Source organism: Oryx dammah, unplaced genomic scaffold, assembly GCF_014754425.2.
Source record: "Oryx dammah isolate SB20612 unplaced genomic scaffold, SCBI_Odam_1.1 HiC_scaffold_27, whole genome shotgun sequence".
Taxonomy (NCBI): domain Eukaryota; kingdom Metazoa; phylum Chordata; class Mammalia; order Artiodactyla; family Bovidae; genus Oryx; species Oryx dammah.
This window is the reverse complement of record NW_024070211.1, coordinates 98795831-98816131: the sequence shown is the minus strand read 5'-3', so window position 1 is coordinate 98816131 and position 20301 is coordinate 98795831. Positions and strand designations below refer to the sequence as shown.

General features: G+C 40.3%; 2 protein-coding genes and 1 long non-coding RNA gene across 9 annotated transcripts in view; 2 read left to right on the top strand and 1 right to left on the bottom strand.

The window, feature by feature from the left end:
* WDSUB1 (WD repeat, sterile alpha motif and U-box domain containing 1) overlaps positions 1-10483 on the top strand; it is a 72911-nt gene extending 62428 nt beyond the window's left edge. Inside the window, exon 11 of one of the 3 annotated variants that reach the window (XM_040229149.1) lies at positions 10170-10483. In XM_040229149.1, the coding sequence (XP_040085083.1) occupies positions 10170-10330 (161 nt within the window). In that variant the 3' untranslated portion in view covers positions 10331-10483. The remainder of the gene's footprint in view (positions 1-10169) is intronic. The other 2 variants (XM_040229150.1, XM_040229152.1) reach the window with 2 other exon arrangements.
* LOC120854833 lies at positions 2480-10048 on the top strand. Its single transcript, XR_005719072.1, has 2 exons — positions 2480-4285; positions 4318-10048. It is a non-coding gene; the product is annotated as an uncharacterized LOC120854833 (long non-coding RNA).
* Positions 10484-12346: 1863 nt separating the features above from the next.
* The window catches only part of TANC1 (tetratricopeptide repeat, ankyrin repeat and coiled-coil containing 1), a 242270-nt gene continuing 234315 nt past the window's right edge, over positions 12347-20301 (bottom strand). For all 5 annotated transcript variants that reach the window (XM_040229144.1, XM_040229146.1, XM_040229145.1 and 2 more), the window contains 4 exons: positions 19091-19182; positions 17264-17410; positions 16286-16386; positions 12347-15668 (listed from right to left, as the gene is read on the bottom strand). In XM_040229144.1, the coding sequence (XP_040085078.1) occupies positions 14273-15668; positions 16286-16386; positions 17264-17410; positions 19091-19182 (1736 nt within the window). In that variant the 3' untranslated portion in view covers positions 12347-14272. The remainder of the gene's footprint in view (positions 15669-16285; positions 16387-17263; positions 17411-19090; positions 19183-20301) is intronic.

Here is a 20301-nt window from a genome sequence, read left to right as displayed (position 1 = left end):
AATCCCAAACTCCCCATCCTTCCCTCCCTCTTGACAGCCACATGTAAGTCTATTTTTGTTTGTAGACATATTTATTCTAGATTCCACATGTAAGTGATACTGTGTTTTTCTTTTGGACTTTGTATGAATCTTTAGATCCATACATGTTGCTATAAACAACAATGCATTTTCGGGGGTAACAGTCCATTGTATATATGTACCTTATCTTCTTTGTCCATTCATCTGTCAGTGGACATTTAGGTTGTTTCCATGTCTTGAATATTGTAAATATTGTTGCTGTTAACATGGTGTGTGTATCTTTTTGAATTATAGTTTTTTCTGGATATATGCCCAGGAGTAGAATTGCTGGCTTATATAGTAGTTCCATTTTTAGTTTGAGGAACCCCATATTGCTTTCTATAGTATCTGCACCAGTTCACATTGCCACCAACAGTGTAGAAGGGTTCCTTTTTCTCTACACTCCATCCAGCATTATTTGTAGACTTTTTGATGATGGCCATTCTGACTGGTATGAGATACCTCATTGTAATTTTTATTTGCATTTCTCTAATAATTAGTGATGTTGATCATCTTTTCAGATGCCTGCTGGCTATCTGTATGTCTTCTGCCCATTTTTTGATTGGATTTTAAGTTATTGATTGAGGTGTATGAGCTGTTTGTGTATCTTAGAACTTAAGCCCTTGTCGGTCACATCATTTGCAAATATTTTCTCCCAGTCTATAAATATTTTCATTTTGTCTATAGTTTTCTTTGCTGAGAAGCACGTCTCTTTGGGGTCTCGCTGATTTAAGTATCATGTTTGTATGATCATGTTGTTGCACAAAGCAGTAATCTGTTCATTCTCATGTGTGAATATACAGTTTATTTATTCATTCTACTGTTGGTAGTCATTGTTGGCTGTTATACAGTGCTGCCATGAACCTTTCATCATTTTTTGAGTGATTATACATATGCATTTCTTTGGGGTATATTCCTAGGAATGGATATATAGTTATCAAGAATATGGTTGAATCAGTTTATACTTCTACTAGCAGTGAATGAGGATTCCAGTTGCTCCGCAGCTTTCCGTACATTTAGTATTGCCTTTGTTTTTCATTTTAACCATTGTGGTACCATTTATTTTTAAACTTTACTATTGATGCAATTGTAGATTCACACTCCTTTCCTTAGGAAATAAGAGATATCTTGCACTTATCCCAGTTCCTTCACTGGCAGCATTTTGCAGATGACACTATAAAATTACAATGAGGCTATTAACACTGATGCAATTCACAATTCTTAGTTTTCCCCGGAAGTGCATTAAGTTGTATACAGTTTTGCCCCTATTGGAGGTTTTGAGTATCAACCACCAAGTCAAGACAAAACAGTTCCAAACCCACCAGGACCCTTCTTAATACCTTTTTATAACTACATACATCACCTGACTTGCTCTCTTCTCACCTCCACCCCAGTCTGTCCTGTTTCTAACATTTTGTCATCTCATATTCTTATATGGATGGACTTACACAGTAAATAACCTTTGGGTTATTTAATAACCTGAATAACATAATCCCTGGCAAGTCACCATCAGTTTATTTTTAGCTTTCCTGTGTTACTTTGTTTTAGAAGTGTTCCTTGTGGGAAAGATTCAGTCCATCTTTAATGAAAGTGAAGTAAAGTCATTCAGTTGTGTCTGACTCTTTGCTACCCCATGGACTATACAACCCATGGAATTCTCCACACAAGAATACTGAAGTGGGTAGCCTTTCCCTTCTTCAGGGGATCTTGAACCCCCGTTTCCCGTACTGCAGGCAGATTCTTCACCAGCTGAGCCACAAGGGAAGCCCAAGAATATCTTTAATAGAATCAAACAATTTTTTTTCTCCTAGTTCACCTTGCACTCTTCTTTCCTGGATTGATCATGTGTCCTTCCCCCGACCATGGTATTTTGGATGACCTGTACCTATGTTGAGTTAACTGTCCCAGAAAAAAAATTTAAGACCCATTTCTGCCTATATTTCAGCGTTCTTACAGTATTTTTTCATCTGTCCTTTTAAATTATGTGTGCAGTGATGAAAAACACTTAAGCAGCATAAATGTTTTTAAACTGTGGGGCCTCTTCCATACACCAGTATATCCTTCCAGATATTTATTTTGTTGTATAACACATGGGATGATATATTTAAATTTTTTAATTTACTTTATATCAGATAGTATTCCCTTGTTAGTATATTCAGAACTACTTCATTCTCAACTGCAGGACAGTATCTTATGGTATGAATGTTGCATAAATTAACCTACTCTGTTAAGACAGTTCTCCATTCATTCTATAGAGAAACATCCACAGGCATATTGTTATATACGTTTGTTTAAATATTTCTGTTGGATTCATTCTTCATATTTATAGGCACTGCCATAGTTTAATTATGCTTACCTTTATTTTTTAAATATTGTCCAATTTTTGTCCATTTTGACCTCCAGATAAATTTTAGAATTACTTTGTTGTGCCTCAAAAGACAATCTTATTGACATTTTTATTATAATTACAGAAACTTTAAAAACTTAATTTGGGATGGAATGAGTAGGAATAACAGCTTTGCACTAGTCAGGGTTTTTGTCTACTCTGAACATTTAAATATGTTAATTTTTAGTAAAAACCTAATAAATGTTAAGCACTTTGTGACATATTTAGAGAAAAATCAACATTTTCTCTTATCTATTGAGAGTACATTCTTTGGCATCTGTTAAGTATAAACATAATGTCAGTTCCTGATTTTTTTTTGTTTTAGACAGGTGTGTATTTTTATTTCTCTTGTTCAGGGTCCACTGCTTCTTGAATGAATTGTGCCTTTTATCAATTCTGGAAAACTTTGCTATTCTCATTGTATATAGCTTCTCCTCCCTGCTTAGCAGTCTTCCATTCTGCATTGTCTTAATGCTGTAACCTTTTCATAAGAGGTTGTTTTTTTTCCTTCAAAATTCCAATAGTTAGATTTGTCATTCTGGAAATTTGATTTAGCATGTAGATTAAGAGGCATAGATTCTTGACCCAAACTGCTTGGGTTTAAATCCTACCTCTGTCTTTCTGTATTTTTGTGACCTTGGAAAGTTATTCAGGCCTTGTGTTACTTTTTAAAATTGTACATATTAAATAATATAGGTAACAGTGCTCTGGAACAGTCTGCATGCGTGCATGGTAAATCAACTTCAGTCATGTCCAACTCTTTGCGACCCCATGAATTGCAGCATGCCAGGCCTCCCTGTCCATCACCAACTCCCGGAGTTCACTCAGACTCACATCCATTGAGTCAGTGATGCCATCCAGCCATCTCATCCTCTGTCGTCCCCTTCTCCTCCTGCCCCCAATCCCTCCCAGCATCAGAGTCTTTTCCAATGAGTCAACTCTTTGCAGGAGGTGGCCAAAGTACTGGAGTTTCAGCTTTAGCATCATTCCTTCCAAAGAAATCCCAGGGCAGATCTCCTTCAGAATGGACTGGTTGGATCTCCTTGCAGTCCAAGGGACTCTCAAGAGTCTTCTCCAACACCACAGTTCAAAAGCATCAATTCTTCGGCACTCAGCCTTCTTCACAGTCCTCTCACTGGTTCTATCTATTTTGTTCCTAAGGTTTGTGCAGTCCTAATAATTCTTTTGTTTCTGCATGCTCATCTTCAGTCAAGTATTACCTGTAGGAGTACAGGAATAGGGCATATAGCTCCAAAGCAGTGTTGAGCTTGCATTGTCAGTTTCTCAGAACGAAGGTGGGTGACAGTGGGCTAAGAACTTGGACAGCAGATATATTAAAATTTCAGAGCCCAGGCCTGTGAGCTAGTATTCAATCCAGCAAAAAGTCATTTGAACCCATATTAAAATATGCTTCTTTTAATCACTGTTTCTAAATGGAAGAAATTTGGGGGTTCACTTAATCCTATTCATTTTATATACTTCTAGCAACAAAGTATCATTACTTTATCTTACCAGAACTTAACCATCTGAGTATATTAAATAATATGAAGTAAAACTTTGTGAATAGAGCATATTTATTATTTACTTCCTAGGACTATCTGGTATAGCTTTTGTCAGCTTGTATCTGGGTTTATAGTGAGAGTCAGATGATAAATTATCAAAAACTAAAATCCTTAGGTCAATTTTAAAATATAATGAAAACAAGCCAAGTTAGTTAATACTGAATGTAAATGTGCACTTTGTATTCCTTGTTAAAATTGTCAGTTTTTTCCTCTAGTGATGTTTGATTTCAAATAAGCTAACTCTAGTTGCCTTTAAAATTATACATGACAGGCTATGTCTGTGGGGGTGAGGAAGTGGTCCTTGCTTTGTAGCTCTGATAATCCTTTTTACTGCTTTGAGATGAACTTTGGTAGGACAGTTTGAAAGCTAACATAATTAGTGATGCTGCAGATCCACTCAGAATTCCTGCTTCCTCTGTTCAACAGATGTTTCAGGGAATATATTTGTTACCAGTAGGGAACTGTTGATTATTCCAAAGAATCAATATTTATAATATCACAGAAAGTTTACAATTAAACTTTAGGGTAAACTAGTGACCAGTGTAACTGACTTCCTATAGCAGGAAGTGTGCACCTCCATAGAGTGAATGGGTGGACATTTTATTCACTGCTACCACCCAAGAAACTGAAAATTCACAAGCAGGCAAGGAAAAAATTATTCATTTAAAACCAGAGCTGAATTAAAGGTAATAAAGTACTATTATGATCATATGCTCTAAAAAATGTAGATATCATACAACTATGAAACATGGAGAGTAGAGAATATGAAAAGTTGAAGCTCATTGATTATTTGAAATTTAGACAATGAGGGGGGGAAAAGCCTACTCTCTAATTTGAATATTAGAGTAAGGAATTAATAGATACTGATAATACTCTTAGTCTCATCTTTTTAAGAGATACTAGTGTAAAAGTAAACTAGTATTGAAAAGTACACACCTCCCTAAGCATCAAAATGGAAGAAAACAGCTCCTATAGTGAAAGAATTTATATAAGTGATCTATGAAAATATAAAAAAAATGATAGAACTATTACCAAACATACTGATAACAGTTTTGCTTAAGTCATCCCTAAAGAGATTCAAGGTTTGAGGTTAGTTCACAAAGTACAATTCAACCTAAAACAAGGATTCAGAGAGGTTAGAAATAAAAGGATAGATAGAAATGAGATAGTTGCAACTAAAAATAAAGGGGTTATATAGTTGCCAGCGAAAGAGTTCAGATCCCCAAGTTAAAATGACACAGGATGATATATAGAACATTGGAGACCATGATTCTCCATGAGGATAACCACCATTAGCTATGCAGCCCCAAACACAGGAAGTTTTCACAGAGCAGAAACTACCAACAAGGTAAGGAGAAACATAGCATGGTGAGAGACTTGATCATACCTCTCAGTTCAAAATAAGAAGTGTACTTTCTTTTTGAATATATCACCAGAAATAACAAAAACAGCATTGTGTCACCACAATGGAATGTAAGAAATTAATTACAAAAGTGGGCCCCTTTCACCTGAAAGGTTAAAAACATGCTGTTATCATATGTATCTAGCCTGGTGGCAAATGAATTGGCTGTAGCTCAAGTCACAGTATTTTCAGAGTAATACTAACACATCATTTATCAGTGATAGACCAGTATGATAACATAAGTTTGTATATCAGCTTTTGATAAATAAAAATTGAGTATATTTTTCTATGCAAACAGTTTTTACAACTCAATAGTAAGACATCCCAACTGATAAAAACAGGCAAAGGATTTGAATAGACCTTTTCCCATAGAGGATATACAAATGGCCAACAGCCACTGGAAAAGGTGCTCAGCATCATTAGGGAAGTGAACACCAAAACCACAATGATACCACCTTCATATCCACTAGGATGATTAAAGGAAGATGGCAAGGATGTGCCAGATAACAAATACCATGTTATGATTCTTTTTATAAGAAATGTCCAGAATAGGCAAGTCCATAGAGACAGAAAATAATTAGTAGTCACTGGGGGAAAGGAGTGACTGTTAATATGGTTCAGAGGTCCATGACTCCATAAAGAGGTAAGCTTTCTTTCTGGAATGATGAAAATGTGAAATTAGATAGTGGTGATGGTTGCATAACTGGGAATTATACTAAGAACCCCTGAATTGTATATACTTAAAAGGGTAGATTTTATGGTATGTAGATTATATCTCAAAAACAAAAGGTGGTAACAGTATCTGCAGAAGCATCTATGTCCTCTTGGACTCAGAGGGAATAAGTTGAGGTTATTAAAACCTCATACTGTCTCTCAGAACTCTGGCTTCTAAGGAGGAGGAACTACCCATCTGGTGCCCTTCTCTCTAAAGGGAAGAAGGCAAGACAAATTTGAGCAGTACGTACAATGAAGCAAAGAAAGAAATTTGCAGAGTATACCCTTAGCAGATAAAGGCTCACAACTAGGCGCAAAACTGAGAGGAGCCTTCACCCTTGTTTTGTCTTCTAGAGGAATTTCATTATAGAATATAACAAGGAGCCAGTGGGGGTAATCAGCGTTTAGTAAGTTAAATCAGTGAGGACTCAATAAAACAGCCTTCATGTGGTATGTGTGCCTTTGTGTATAAACAAAAATCAGTTAAAAGGTATGATGGAAGGCTTAATTTACAAAACCAAAACCAAAACACTGGATATTAGAAATAGGCAAACCAGCATGAAGAAAACCATAAAACATCCCTGTGAAGGAAAGCTACATTGGAAAACATGGAAAGCTTATTAGCATACCAATGTAGGAAGATTTCGTCGTCAGCAGGATGCCCCTATTAGGCTTTTTCCAAGAAATATACAGCAGGTGACTAGTAGGTTCCAATGCAAAGAATACATAACAACGCACCCTACCAGATATTAGAACATGTTATAAAGTCTCTGTAAAGAACACAGTGTGGTATCAGCACATGAATAGACTATGGAAAGAATTTTTTAAAACCCAGAAGTTTAGTGAATGATAAAAAAAAAAATTTTTAATCAGTGGGAAAAATAAATAAACAAGTGGTATTCTGACAGCTAGTCATATGGAAAGGATAAAACTAGCTCAATCTGTCATACTACACTAGCTCAATCTGTCATACTACACATTAATTCCAAATGAATCAGATGTATATAAAAAAATGAATTTACAGAAGAAAATGAAGGTAAACTCCTTGATAACCTGGGAATAGGAATACTTCCTAACCTGGATTCAAAACCCAAAAGAAGTATAAAAATTTAAATCTTTATTTCATCCACAGAATATGAACACTTAAAGAAAAATATCAATCCCTGTCAAACTTGTCCAAACAAGAGAGAAGACTTACGAACTCATTTTATGAGCCAGCATTACCCTGATAACAAAGTCAGATGAGAACACACAGGAAAGGGAAATTTCAGGTCAATATCCTTGAAAACTGTAGATGCAAAAATCCTCAACAAAATATCAGCAAGCCAAATTCAACAGTACATTAAAAGAATCATACACCATGATCAAGTGGATTTATTCTAAGGATGCAAGAATTATTCAGCATCTGTAAATCAGTGTGATGCATCACATTAAGAAAATGAAGGATAAAAATCATACGAATATCTCAATAGATGCAGAAGAGTATCTCCCAAATTTAATAACCATTTATGATAAAAACTTTCAATAAAGTAGGCAGAGAGCCATTACCTTAAAATCATAAAGGTTATATATGCCAAGCCCATAGCTCACCTCATACTCTATGGTAAAAAGCTGAAATGGCTTCCTTTAAAGATGTGGGACAAGGTTGCAGACTCTTAACACTTTTATTCAACACAGTATTGGAAGTCCTTGCCAGTGCATTTAGTCAAGAAAAAGAAAAGGCATCCAAATTGGAAAAGAAGTAAAACTTGAAGATGACATACATAGAAAAACCTAAAAAGTTCATAAAAAACTATTATAACTAATCAACCAATTCAATAAAGTTAGTTTACACAGTCACTATGTAAAAATCAGTTGTGTTTCCGTATACTAGTAACAAGCAATTTGAGAAGTTAAGAAAGCAATGCTATTTGCAATTGCATCAAAAAGAATGAAATACCTAAGAATTTAACTGAGGAGGTGAGAGATCTATACACTGAAAATTCAAGACATTAAGGTAATTGAAGACACAAATAAATAGAAAGATATTCTGTGCTCATGGGTAGTATCATTAAACTGTCCATACTACCTAAGCAATCTACAGATTTCAGTGCAATCTCTAAGAAATTGCAATGGCATTTTTCACAGAAATAGAGCAATTTTAAAATGTGTATTAAACAACAAACGACTCCAAATAACCAAAGCAATCTTGAGAAACAACACAATTATTATGTTGCATACCTGAAGCTTATGTCAGTTATATCTCAAAAATAAATCTAAAATTAAGAAAGAGCAACCTAATAGAAAAATTAGTAAAAAATATGGTCTGTTCACAGGAAAAAGAAAAGCAAATGGTTCTTCAACAGATGAAAAAATGTTCTAGCTCCCTTAAAATGCTCATGAGAAACCGGTAAAAACTCAGTTTGACAACATAGTCTCTTGGCTGAGCTCTGGGGAAAATTCAGGCACTCTAACCAGTGCTGCTAGTGGGGAAGAATGGTAGAATTCCTATGAAAGTACGAAAATTTCTAGCAAAATTATATGAATGTATTCTTCAATGCAGCAAATCCTACTGCTAGAATTCCCTCCCAAATGATAAGACTGTTTGTTGCAGCACTATTTGTAAATGGTACTGGAAATAACCCAGATGTTCATTAATACATCCATACAGGGATGTGGGGGAATAAAAAGGCCAATCGGGTATAGAATAGTATGGAGCATGCTAACTTTTATCTAGGAATATAGAGGAATACGAATGAGGATATGTTTAAGGATATATGTATGTGTGTGCACACATACATTTGCTTATATTTTCAAAAGGAAAAGGTAAACAATAACTTACTGGTTCCCTGCATGGGAAGGAAGAGAGGTTACATGGGTTGGACAGATAACAGACTCTTCTTGATGTGACTTGTTCTTACAGTTTTACTTTGAAGACACTTGTTACATCATGAAAAGCAAACCAGTCTCTAATAATCGGGAGGATAAAAAGGGAAGTAAATGACCACATTATATGTCCAGTAACATAATCAGAAAATTTTTTCAAGTGATTCTGAAACACAGTTTCAGTTAGACAGCCCTTGTGGATCGATTGGGGCTTCCCTTGTGGCTCAGTGGTAAATAATTGACCTGCCAGTGCAGGAGACACGGGTTCGATTCCTGATCCAGGAAGATCCCCTGGAGAAGAGAGAGGCTACCCACTCTAGTATTCTTGCCTGGAGAACCCCATGGACTGAGGAGTCTGGGGCGGGTACAGTCCATGGGGTCGCAAAAAGAGTCGGACACGACTTAGTGACTAAACAATCTATCATGGTGACAGAAGTCTTCAAAATCTTTAAGTCTTTCGTTAGTAACACATTGGCATTGTTAGTTTGCAACAGTTGTATGCATTGCAGATTAAAACAAATAGGTTACAGTGTAAATGTAATCAGGAACTAAGATTTTCAGTTTGCAAGAGCTACAAGTATAAAAATAGTGAAGCAAAACCTCCAACCTTTACATGTACAAATAAGTTTGTAAGAACATGGTATTAAAATCCTTAGCCAGTGGGTCTTTTTCTTTTGGCAGTGTAAATGCCTTTACTATCAAGTCCATAGTCAGGTGCGCTCTATAATCTCTTGGCATCTTGTTTCCCTGACTTTTCAGTGTGCTGGAAAGTTAAGCTGAGTCTTCCCTAGAACTCTTTGCTCCCATCTGTAGCCACACTAACTGATCCACAGAGCTGGCAGCAACAGCCGGACCTTGTAGCTTTACCACCACTCTCCTCTCTCCTACCTGATTCATTTCCTTTCTTCCTTGGTGCTACATCTGAATTTTTAACAGAAGTTCCCTTTTCCAGTGTTTTGGGACACTGTTCAAGGTAATTTGTGCAATCTTAATGTAGTTTACATGGTAGAATTTAGGATGTCATTGCAGAAATATTTTGGGAGCAGTGGTACAAGACAGGAATACCACTTAACTCATAGTAAAGGCCTTGGCAGTGGAATTTTTATAACCATTTTGGAGATCCTAACTTCCCTTTTCCTACATTGCAAATAATTTGTGTATGTGGCTTTTTTCCTTTTTTTAGATGGCTACTCATATGAAAAGGAAGCAATGGAAAATTGGATCAGCAAAAAGAAACGTACCAGTCCCATGACAAATCTTGTTCTTTCTTCAATGATACTTACACCGAATAGGACTCTGAAAATGGCCATCAATCGATGGCTAAGCGAGACCCATCAAAAATAAAACTCTCTATATTGTGTTATTTATATTTTCTGTGATCTTCAGTTGAGTGATTTAAAGGTAAACTTTGTAAACTTAGTTACCTATTAAAAAGCCTTTTCATATAATAGTGAATAAAGTCTTAACCTATAGAGAAAGTTTTACTTTGACTTCAAATTGCAATGCTCAAGTTTATTCTTGTTATAGATCATATTCCATTATAACCAAAGATCAGAATAATCTAGACTAGAACATAATTAAATCCTAGTTAATAACATTTCATTTGATAACTCTCTGGAATCCTTCTAAAGAGATTTTTAGCAAAATAATTATAGATTTGTTTATGAATACATTGAGAAAAATCGCTTTGATATATATACTGAGCACTTTTTTTAGCTTCTAAGTTTGCAAGGTAGTAATGATTTTTTTCCCCCATTGTCCAAACCTAGGTACAAGTTAGATAGCATAAATTATCACAAATACATTAAGTTGACTTTGCTGAAACATATAAAGTGGCAAACTAGCCTCCTTTTAGAATATACAGTTCTTAAAAAGTTCTCACATCATAGTTTAAGCTAAGGTGACTATACATTTGTACACAGTAGGCTGATAGCTAATACAAGCACCCTGACGAACATTTACTCAGAAGACTTCAGGTTCTGTAAGTGGAGGTTATACTGCCTCTCCCTCCCTCTCGCAAGTTGTTCACCAGAATGGAAGCCATTAGTGCAAAGCCTGCTAAAACTAAATAAACTCTAAGGGCAGGGAGGGACCAGGACTCTGTACTTACCCCCAAGCCCTCATTGTAATTGTTCTGAAATTTGAAAACACAAATAAAAAAGCAATGTAAGCATATATTCCATCAAAAGACTTGTTAAAATTGGTAGTGCTCTCACCATTGGACCAGATATCTTGTGTTTTGATAAAATAAAACTTATTTTTCAAAAGGGCTAGCTGGTTTTCACATAAAAATTACTAGAAATCATTGAAGTCACTGACAGAAAACACAATAAAAGATCTGTTATCTTTTAAATGTTTTAAAGAAGGTGATTTTCTTTTCCTACATTTCACTAGGATAGTTTCTAGTTGAGTGGCTGAAAACTAAGATGCCAGTTTACCAAAGTGAAGTGTTCTGTTTTTCTCTACAAACAAACCAAAGCTAACTACTCCTACCCACAAAGCACAGGCAAACAAAAAATCAAATCTAAAAGCACCCATAGGAAAGGACACACCTGGCCCCTCTGCACTAGGGGCCACTGTCCCTGCAGGACTCGGCAGGAGCAGCCCCACCCACCCCCGCTGCTTGGGCCTCAGCCCTCACCAACAGCTTCCCAAGGAGACAGCACTTCCTGGAACTACTGGACCCAATACATTTACTCAGAATCCATCATAGTAAATTCTGATAGTCACACTGGCAGCATCATAGGAAAAGTCATCCAATAAGCATTTATCTGTTACTAGATTTTCCCCTCCTACCCAGTTTTGTTTTTTGACCTTGAATTCAAATATGTGACTTTAAATAAGGACTGAAAATACTTTACCTTAAGCCTTGCTAATAACAGCAGTAACCATACAATAACCTGAAGTTGTTCAGGCTTAAGATTCCAAGTCAGGATATTTTAACACAACAGTTTAATGTTCACACTCATTCATACGACTTTGAAACTGAAATATGTGGGTATAAACACATTTAACTCAGAGATTAATACACATGTGAAGAACAAAATTTCACATCAGCACACTGTTCAATGTATCACCAAAGTGAGAGCTGAAAACTGAAGATACCATGTTGCCAGTAAAAACAGATGCCAGGATTTCTGGAACAGACGTTTAGAAGGCTCCTCGTGCATGCTCATTTCAGGCAAAAAGACTAATTTTGACCTTGAAATATTTTGGGATTTCTAGACGCCATTATCCTTGTTCTAAAATGAAATAAAAGTAAACATGCATTTGTAGTATTACTGAAAATCAGGTTTTTCCCCTTTTTTAGGGACACGATCGCCCAGGATTAAAGTGAGGCAGATAGCTGACATCAGGATCTTCTCTACTCAGCCACTGTTTCATTTAATGCAAAACAAACTATTGTCTTTATTCCAGACAGACAAGTACAGTAGTTGTGCAGAAACAAAACTACATAATGAAAGAGTAAGACTTCCACAACATTAAAGAAAACAATAAATAAGCCATAGTAGTTCTAGCAGAACCTCATGAAAAGCCTCTTAAAAAAAAAAAAAAAACTATACAGAGTACACTGTACACAGGAACTAATGTTGAAGAATGACACCAGAAGATTCCTATTCGTACAAGACTATAATGATGCTTACAGGAACTTCATTACGACTCTTCATTTTTAAAACATTCTGTAAATATAGAACTTCCTTCTCTCAAAGTCTAGAAAATAATTTCACATCCCAACATATAAAACAAACACTCCCACCTCTCTCAAAACTAGCATTTTAACATCCTCCAATAGCGTATCATTTTCATATAAAAATACCTTTAACTCAAGGATCATTCCTGTACCTTATCTTTACAAATGAATAATACATCAGTTTGGACTTAAGTAGCACCTCAGAGGTGTTCATATAAATGAGATAAAGTGCCATTACTTGGATAATGCTAACATGCCCTATATATCGCTCAGTGCAGTAAACAGCATGGATGAAGCTTAAAAAGCACATGCAAATATATGACTTCCAGATTAACTACTTGAAATAGTTATATTTACAAGTCTGAGTACAACTTTAGCAATTTCATATATACAACATATAGCTCTAAAGTAATGACTGTATAATAAAAGCAACAGCCAACCATACCTTAAGTATCCAAATTAAATACTGTCCTTAGAGGACCTTGGAAGGCTTGTTCCAGGAGTGCTGTCATTGATAAAAGCAGTTTGGGAATCAGTTGAGAGCTAATTTACACGTCACCGAGAATGCTGTATAAGAATACAGAATACTACTACTAAAACTTAGTGTTTTTAGCCCAAATTCAACTTAACTACCAATCATGATTCCAAATGGTTTATATCATTTTCAAATATTAAAAATACATTGAAGCAGGAATGTAGTTCCAAAAAAAAGGTGTTATAAAAATATTTTAATGAGAACCGTAACACAGAAATAAAAGTTGATCTTTTTAAGGGAACTGCTATGAAGAGAACATTACCTGGATGTTCTTGTATTTTGCTTAAAAAACCAGCTGTATACTATGTAAAGTCACATTTATATTCAGATAGAAATTACTCAGGTCTTTTATATACATATATAGACACACACACACTCTGACCCTTGAACAACAGGGGTTTGAACTGTACAGGTCCACTTTTTTTTCAGTCAGTATAGTACTACACGATCCATAGATGGTTGAACACAAGGATGTGGAACTCTCCGGAGGACCAATCCATGTAAAGTTATACATGGATATTTGACTATAGAGGTTGGCGCCCCGAACCCCTACATTGTTTAAGGGTCAACCGTATGTATACATACATATATATATAAAGATTTGACTTACTGGAACATACTTGAAAATTTCCTCTTTTCCAGGACATATCACCTGCATATTATGTCATGAGTTAAACTATTACTAGATATTTACATTATCTAAGAAATAATGTAATCTTAACTACCTAGCAAATGCTAGGAGAAAAGTGATAAAAACCAAACAATTTCGTAAGAGAAGAGCATGAGTTAATGTCTTCCTGGCTGTCTTAAAATTTTAACTTAATAGGCATAGCTAGTTGCAGTTTTCAAATTCTGGTTAGCATTCTTATTTCTGGTGACTTCTAATTTACTAAAGAAATTTAATCCGACACTTTTAGTATATCAATGGCATCTGATCCACTCCAGAGGGGAAAAAAATATATGGCTAAAGAGTAATTTTTCTCATGTACAACCATTTAATTATCACCAGGCACCAACACACTGTCTTCCAAATACTACAAATGGGTCTCTCTCTCAAGGCTCACACATTTGATTCTATGAATGATCGCTTTGGTTTTGCTGAAGGGAGGTGACTCCTGTGGGCTTCACTGCTGATATGAGACTGCTGTTTAGACATACTTTCCTGATACAGATGTGAAATGGTCTTAGTTACCCTGCTGTCCTGACAGTGGACTGGCATTTGGCACTTCTTTTCTTCTAGCTCCTTCACCTGGGCCCCGTTGTGGACACCTCCACCCAGGGGAGACCCAGGGCAGGCTTTGGCTTGCTTGAGAGAGGGCTTCTCAGAGTTCGAGGCCTGCAGGCCAGCTGCAGAAGGTGCAGTCGTCAGCAGCCCCTCTGGCACCGCACAGTGCCAGGTGCGGCCAGGGGGATGGTTCTGCTGCTGGAACCTCGCGGTCTTATCCATGATGCCCATGAACGGAGTATTGCGAGGTCTGTGCTCAGCTGTGCCAGTCGGAACCTGACTACCAACCTTGTCTTTAATTCGACCATCCGGTCCTTGAACTTTGAAGCCATCCGAGAAACTGCTGCTTGAAGCCAAACTACTGGTGGAGCTTGACATCTTGATGCTGCTTGATGGAGAACCGGAAGAGCCTGAACTACTGAGGGAAGTCGGGTGTCGGGTGTCACTGCAGCTCACTGGCCCCCCTGGGTTTAAAGGGACCACGTCCACAGCCACGGCAGCATGAGATAGAAGCCTCTCTGCACTTTTTATCTTGCTTGGTAAAGGATACGCTGCGTCGCCCTCACTGTGCTGCAGGTGGACTCCGGGGCTGGGCCCCAGCCGATCGCCGAAGGGACCCGAGGCTGCTCCCTCCAGATGCAGGCTTCTGCTACCGGCGGGGGCAGTGGGCAGTCTTCCGGGCATGGGGCTCGGGGGAGGATTCAGCGGAGAGACCTGCGTCTTCGAGCTGCCGTTTCTCACACCCGCAGGTCCGGAGCCCAGGTGCTGGCTGGTCTTCACGATCTGCGCCTGCTTGGTGGGCTGCACCGTCAGCCCCGGCTGAGCCACCGCCTCCCTCAGGGCCTTGCCGGCCCCCGGCCGACTCTGCAGCGGCGACACGGGCCTTATCTTGGGCTGGAGCCCTTCCTGAAGGTTTCGGATGTACGGGGAGGGTGCGGACGAGGATGGCGGGGGCCTGGGAGCGAGTGAAATGGCTTCTTCCGGTGGCGACGTCTCGTCCTCTCCAGCCTCCTCGAGGTGAAAGCGGTCGTTCAGGCCGGGCGTCGGGGCATACTCCTCGTTGTCCGAGTCGGTGGGTGGGGCAGGCGGGGGGCCCTGCTGCTTCTGCTGCTGGCTCCTCTGGAGCTGCTTGCACTCCTCCTCCACGCGGGCCTGGAGCCGCCTGATCTCCTGGTTGGTGGGACAGAGCTTCACTGCTTCCCGCAAGTCAGCCAGGGCAGCCACGAACTGCCTTTATTTGAAAAGATACAATTACAAGTCACGTAAGAAAGAACTCTGAAAGCAACTGTTCATAAAGCAGCTCTGCTTTAAAAGAAAAGGTAGCTGAGTAAGTTCTGTGTGGGTTTTGTGTGGATGGAACCCATGGAACTAGCTTAGACTCACTCAGCTAAGTGGGAGCACCAAATTCTAACCCAGACTCATGCAGTTCCAGGGCCCCAGCGTCTCTACAAAGACTAGATGGTGGGGGTGAGCTCCGCATAAAGCAAGGGGGTTAGAATCCCCTTCACATCACCTCCTCCGCCCCACCCCAAGCAACTCAAGTACCATTGACTCCGCCCCGCTTCCCCACGTGTCTCTGGTTGGCTGGCTGACTGGTAACACGGACTAAGCTAGGAACTTGACGTTGCAGTACAGGTGGAGGGGAGGAACAGGTAAGATGTCTGGAGAAAGTAAAAGTTTAGCCATTGCTAATGATTTCCACTGCTGTGCCTTCTGGAAGCTACCTACTCAGAATCAAAGAGGAGGAGAGGCACTCAGTGGTGCTCACGGATCAGAAGCCCCCAAAGCTTTGAGGCCAGAGCAAGACAAGAAGGCTTCACTAGCCTCCCATCTAACCCCAGACGGTACCTGCTACTTCTCTTGGCTCTCGCCCTGGCATAAAAGGCTTCGTAGGACTTTGGTTTCAACTCAAGGGCCTTGGAAGCAAATTCTTCCGCCATGCCGAAGTCCTGGTATCAACATTTAAATACACAAGTCAGAAGCAGCACTGAAACATAATGATAGCCAACTTTTTAATAGGAGTTTTGCTCTGGAGGTTGACAGAGAATCGGGACACAATCAGAGCAAGGTGAAGGGGAAGGCAAATCAGGCTTTTTGTTGTAGAGTTGGGTCACAGTTAAAGCGTATTAATGTTCTTATGGGAAGAATCCAACAGAGAAGCAAAAATCGTTAAACTCTGGAGCGAGAACAGCGTTGGAAGCAGTGGAGCAAAGTGAAGGCCAATGAGAGCTGGCACCCAGGGGTTGGGCCTCGGGGGGCACAGATCCCTCAGGAAGGCGGGAAGAGTATATGGGCGCAGAAGCAGGAAGGTCACAGGCTTGCTGGAGGCAGGATGCAGTTAAAAAGAAAGAAAGTGGTACGGAAACAAATCTAGTTATGAGTTAACTGTGAGTTAACTATGGTTAATTATGAACTAACCAGTTCCTGGCTTACCTTTTAAGCAAACATAATAAACACTAGGCAGACTGTATGTAACGCATTTGTGTTGAATTTTACAACGATGCCCTTTCCTTCTGAACCTGGGAACGGACTACTCATGACAGCTCTGGCCACATGCAGCTGGGCAGAGGTGGAGGAGCGGTTTGCACGTGCTCATCATCACTGAGACACAGAAACCATACCCACGTGCACTCCTCTCAACACCGTGGGGGGTGGGCGGGCGCCATGACCTAATGACCGTCACCCCAGACAAGCAGTTCCCTGTGTACCGAGCTCACAGAAAAGTGCAAACTCAAGACAGGCAGTCTCATGACCAGGGCGTGGAAGGGCAGGCCTCCTCCACCACGAGAACAGTCTATGGCTGAAAGACTGGAATAAGGGGCTTACGTTTGTTTTCCTTCGGCAGCGAGACAGATTGAGATAGAGGGAAACTCTTAGCTCATTGAATGGTCTCATGTCCTCTCCGAATCCTTCTCGAGGAAACTTCCTTAAGGCGTACTGGTACCTTTGGGCTGCCTCTTTCATCTTCCCTTTCTAGGGAAAAAAAACAGAGAAATTTATCTTTTTCGGATGCTGCAAGATGCGTAAGGACCCTGATGAGGACAGGCTGTGGCCAGAACCAGCCACAAACCAGCAGGGCCACATGGCCTCACTGCCTACATAGGTGTCTGCAACCAGCACCAGGTTATAGGGAGGGATCCATAAATCGCCAAACCAATAGCTATCAGTCTTAAAACACTGGACTATCGTCCCCGTTATATATTTTTGACCAACATTTCACGAATGATCTCTCATGTAAGGACACTTTCATGCAAAGCGTAAAAGAAATCAGATGGAAAAATGATGGCGTTCTCAAGGCAAGTAGAGTCTTGTGGATAAACCTAGCGCTTGCTGGAGAATAATAATTTTGCTTTTAAGAAAAACTAAAACATGGGCTTTAAAACCCCATGCAGCACCGCACATCATTTTCAAGGCTAAAGAAATCCATTTGCTCTGTCGGGACTGTCTCGCAGCAGGTATGAAGTCTGTTGAAAATGGCTTGGTATTTCTAACATAATTGCCTACCAAAATTCATATTAAAACCACTTCAAAACCACAACAATACACACTCTGAACTCAATTTCAAACTGATTCCAAGCCAGGAACCCTGCTGGGTCATGCTATATGCCTATTTATTTGTTATTATTTAAAAAAAGAAAAAAGAAAGAAAAGGAAAACACAGCAAGTGCAGCTGCTTCATGGCAAAAAGGATTAAAATGGTCATGATGTATTGATAGTTTTTTTGTTTTCATAATCTTTTAATTCTGTCAAATCAGAGACCTGGAAAGAATGATGGTCTATGGAAATGGCCTATTTCTCTAAACTCAGGGTTGGCAAACTACAGTTTATGGGCCAGATCTGGCCTGCTACCTATTTCTGCAAACACCGTTTGGAACCTGAACTGGCTCCTCTGTGTGTCATCTCAGCTGAGTCTGTGCCACAAGAGCACAGTTTGGGGTGGGGGTGGGGTGCAGGGTGTGTGGTGTGTGTGACAAGAACCACAGAGCAAAGCCTAACATAGTTACTCCCCTCCTCTCTGCAGGCAAAGTGTACTGACCTCTGATCTAAACTGGATGTCTTAGTGTGAAATCTGTTCAAGTCAAAATCACTACTCTTTAAATTGTCTTTACATTTCTAAGGGAAAATGAGAAAAAAAATTAATTTGCCTCCTGAGTAAGTATTATATATTATTGACTATTTTACGTAAAAATCTCTCCAGAAACAGTTTCAAATTCCAGAGGCTTATAGATACTAAAATGAAGATAATAAAGGCTTGGGAGATTGCATGATTCTTTTCTTATGAAAATGTCTCCTGAGTGTTCCTTTCCCATGTCTCATGATTCCAGGCGCCAAAGAATTTCCTGTAGGACGTGCCCGTTAAACTAGAAGCTACTCTGCCTCCATAGCAAGGCTTCAGGCCGTAAATCATAGTAACAGCCACAAGGATTTGTTCAGAAATAATGGTTCTCAGACACAAAGAGGAGTGCGTTCCACCTGGAAGATTCTGCTGTTAAGATATCACAGCCCGGGCTTGAGGCCAGGATGGCACCTCCCGGAACGTCTCCTCGCTGAGCTACGTGCATCCTGTGTGGCGGCACAGCTATATCCATTACACCCCCAACTAAGGCTGCTTGCAGGCTGTCACGGCATCCCAGAAAGGGCGATACCACTTACTTTGTACATCACGTTTCCTTCCTCCATCAATTTCTGTAAAAGTATAATCAAAATATCAGGTTTGGAAGTAGCCATCGCCCAGGCAGCATTTCCTGCAAAATAAACATGTGTTCAGAGGCACTCGGGCGAGCTTGGAGGCAAGGAGTTCCATCCTTTAATACAGCACAGTGAAGCCTGCACACAGCAGAGCACCCAGCCTCACGGCACCCTGCAGCATGTCCTGCAGGCCCCGGACAACAATACAACGAAGAGAAGAGAGTGCTCAGGGGAGCTGCACCCCGCACACACCGTCACCGCGGTGGAAAACAGTACTGGGACACGAAGGCATCAGTGGGGCCACGAGCCACCCTCCCTCCTGTGGAGATCTGCTTCCAGATCATCTCAGCTCCCTGCAGTCCTGTCAAGACCACAGACAGGAGAAGGCAGGCCAGCGTTCACAGAAGCCCACACTCGCCTCAGGGTCACAACCAAGTCCCTGCTGCCCCCGGCCTCCCTGCCCCCCGCCCCGTCCCCTTCTCTCCCCCAGCGGCCAGCGCGGCCACAAGCTCCGCTAAGCCTCTTCCCAACGCACAGGGAGCAGCGCTTGAGGGCAGATTCGGGTGCACAGCGGCCTGCCGCTCACCGTGACCTCAGGGGAGCTATTCCCCGCCTTCAGCTGGGTTCCTCCTCTGTGACCTGACGCTATGCTCATTCCCCTCTCACAGGGTGGCTGACGACGAAATAAGGTAAAACATGAAACGCTCACAATAGTTCCTGATACCGTGAGCTGCTTAATGATATTATCACCTTCATCGCAGTCCCCTCCCAGAACTGCTGGCAGCCAAAGGTCTGACATGAAACCAGAGGAAACCGGCGCGGTCTGGATGCCCTTCCCCACTCTCTGAACTGTGCGCCAGGTCCCACCTCTCAGAGCTCTTACCCTCGATAGCCGTAAGTCACCCATCTTGTCTCCGTAAGTCCTGAGAACTTTCTCTCCCAGAACGTGTGCTGGGGTTGCCACTGCCCTTCCTGGCAGACTAGACACCCAACACTCGCCTGCTCATGACAACCACCCGCCAGCTCTCGCCCACCCACCCTCAGCCCCTCCCCATGGAGGCCCCAGAAGGGCTCCCACTGACTCCCACGCACCCCCGACACCCCCAGTGCTGGGCTATCCCTCAACACTGGCCTCTGCTTTCTGCTCTTTTAAACACTCTGAATGACTGTGATTA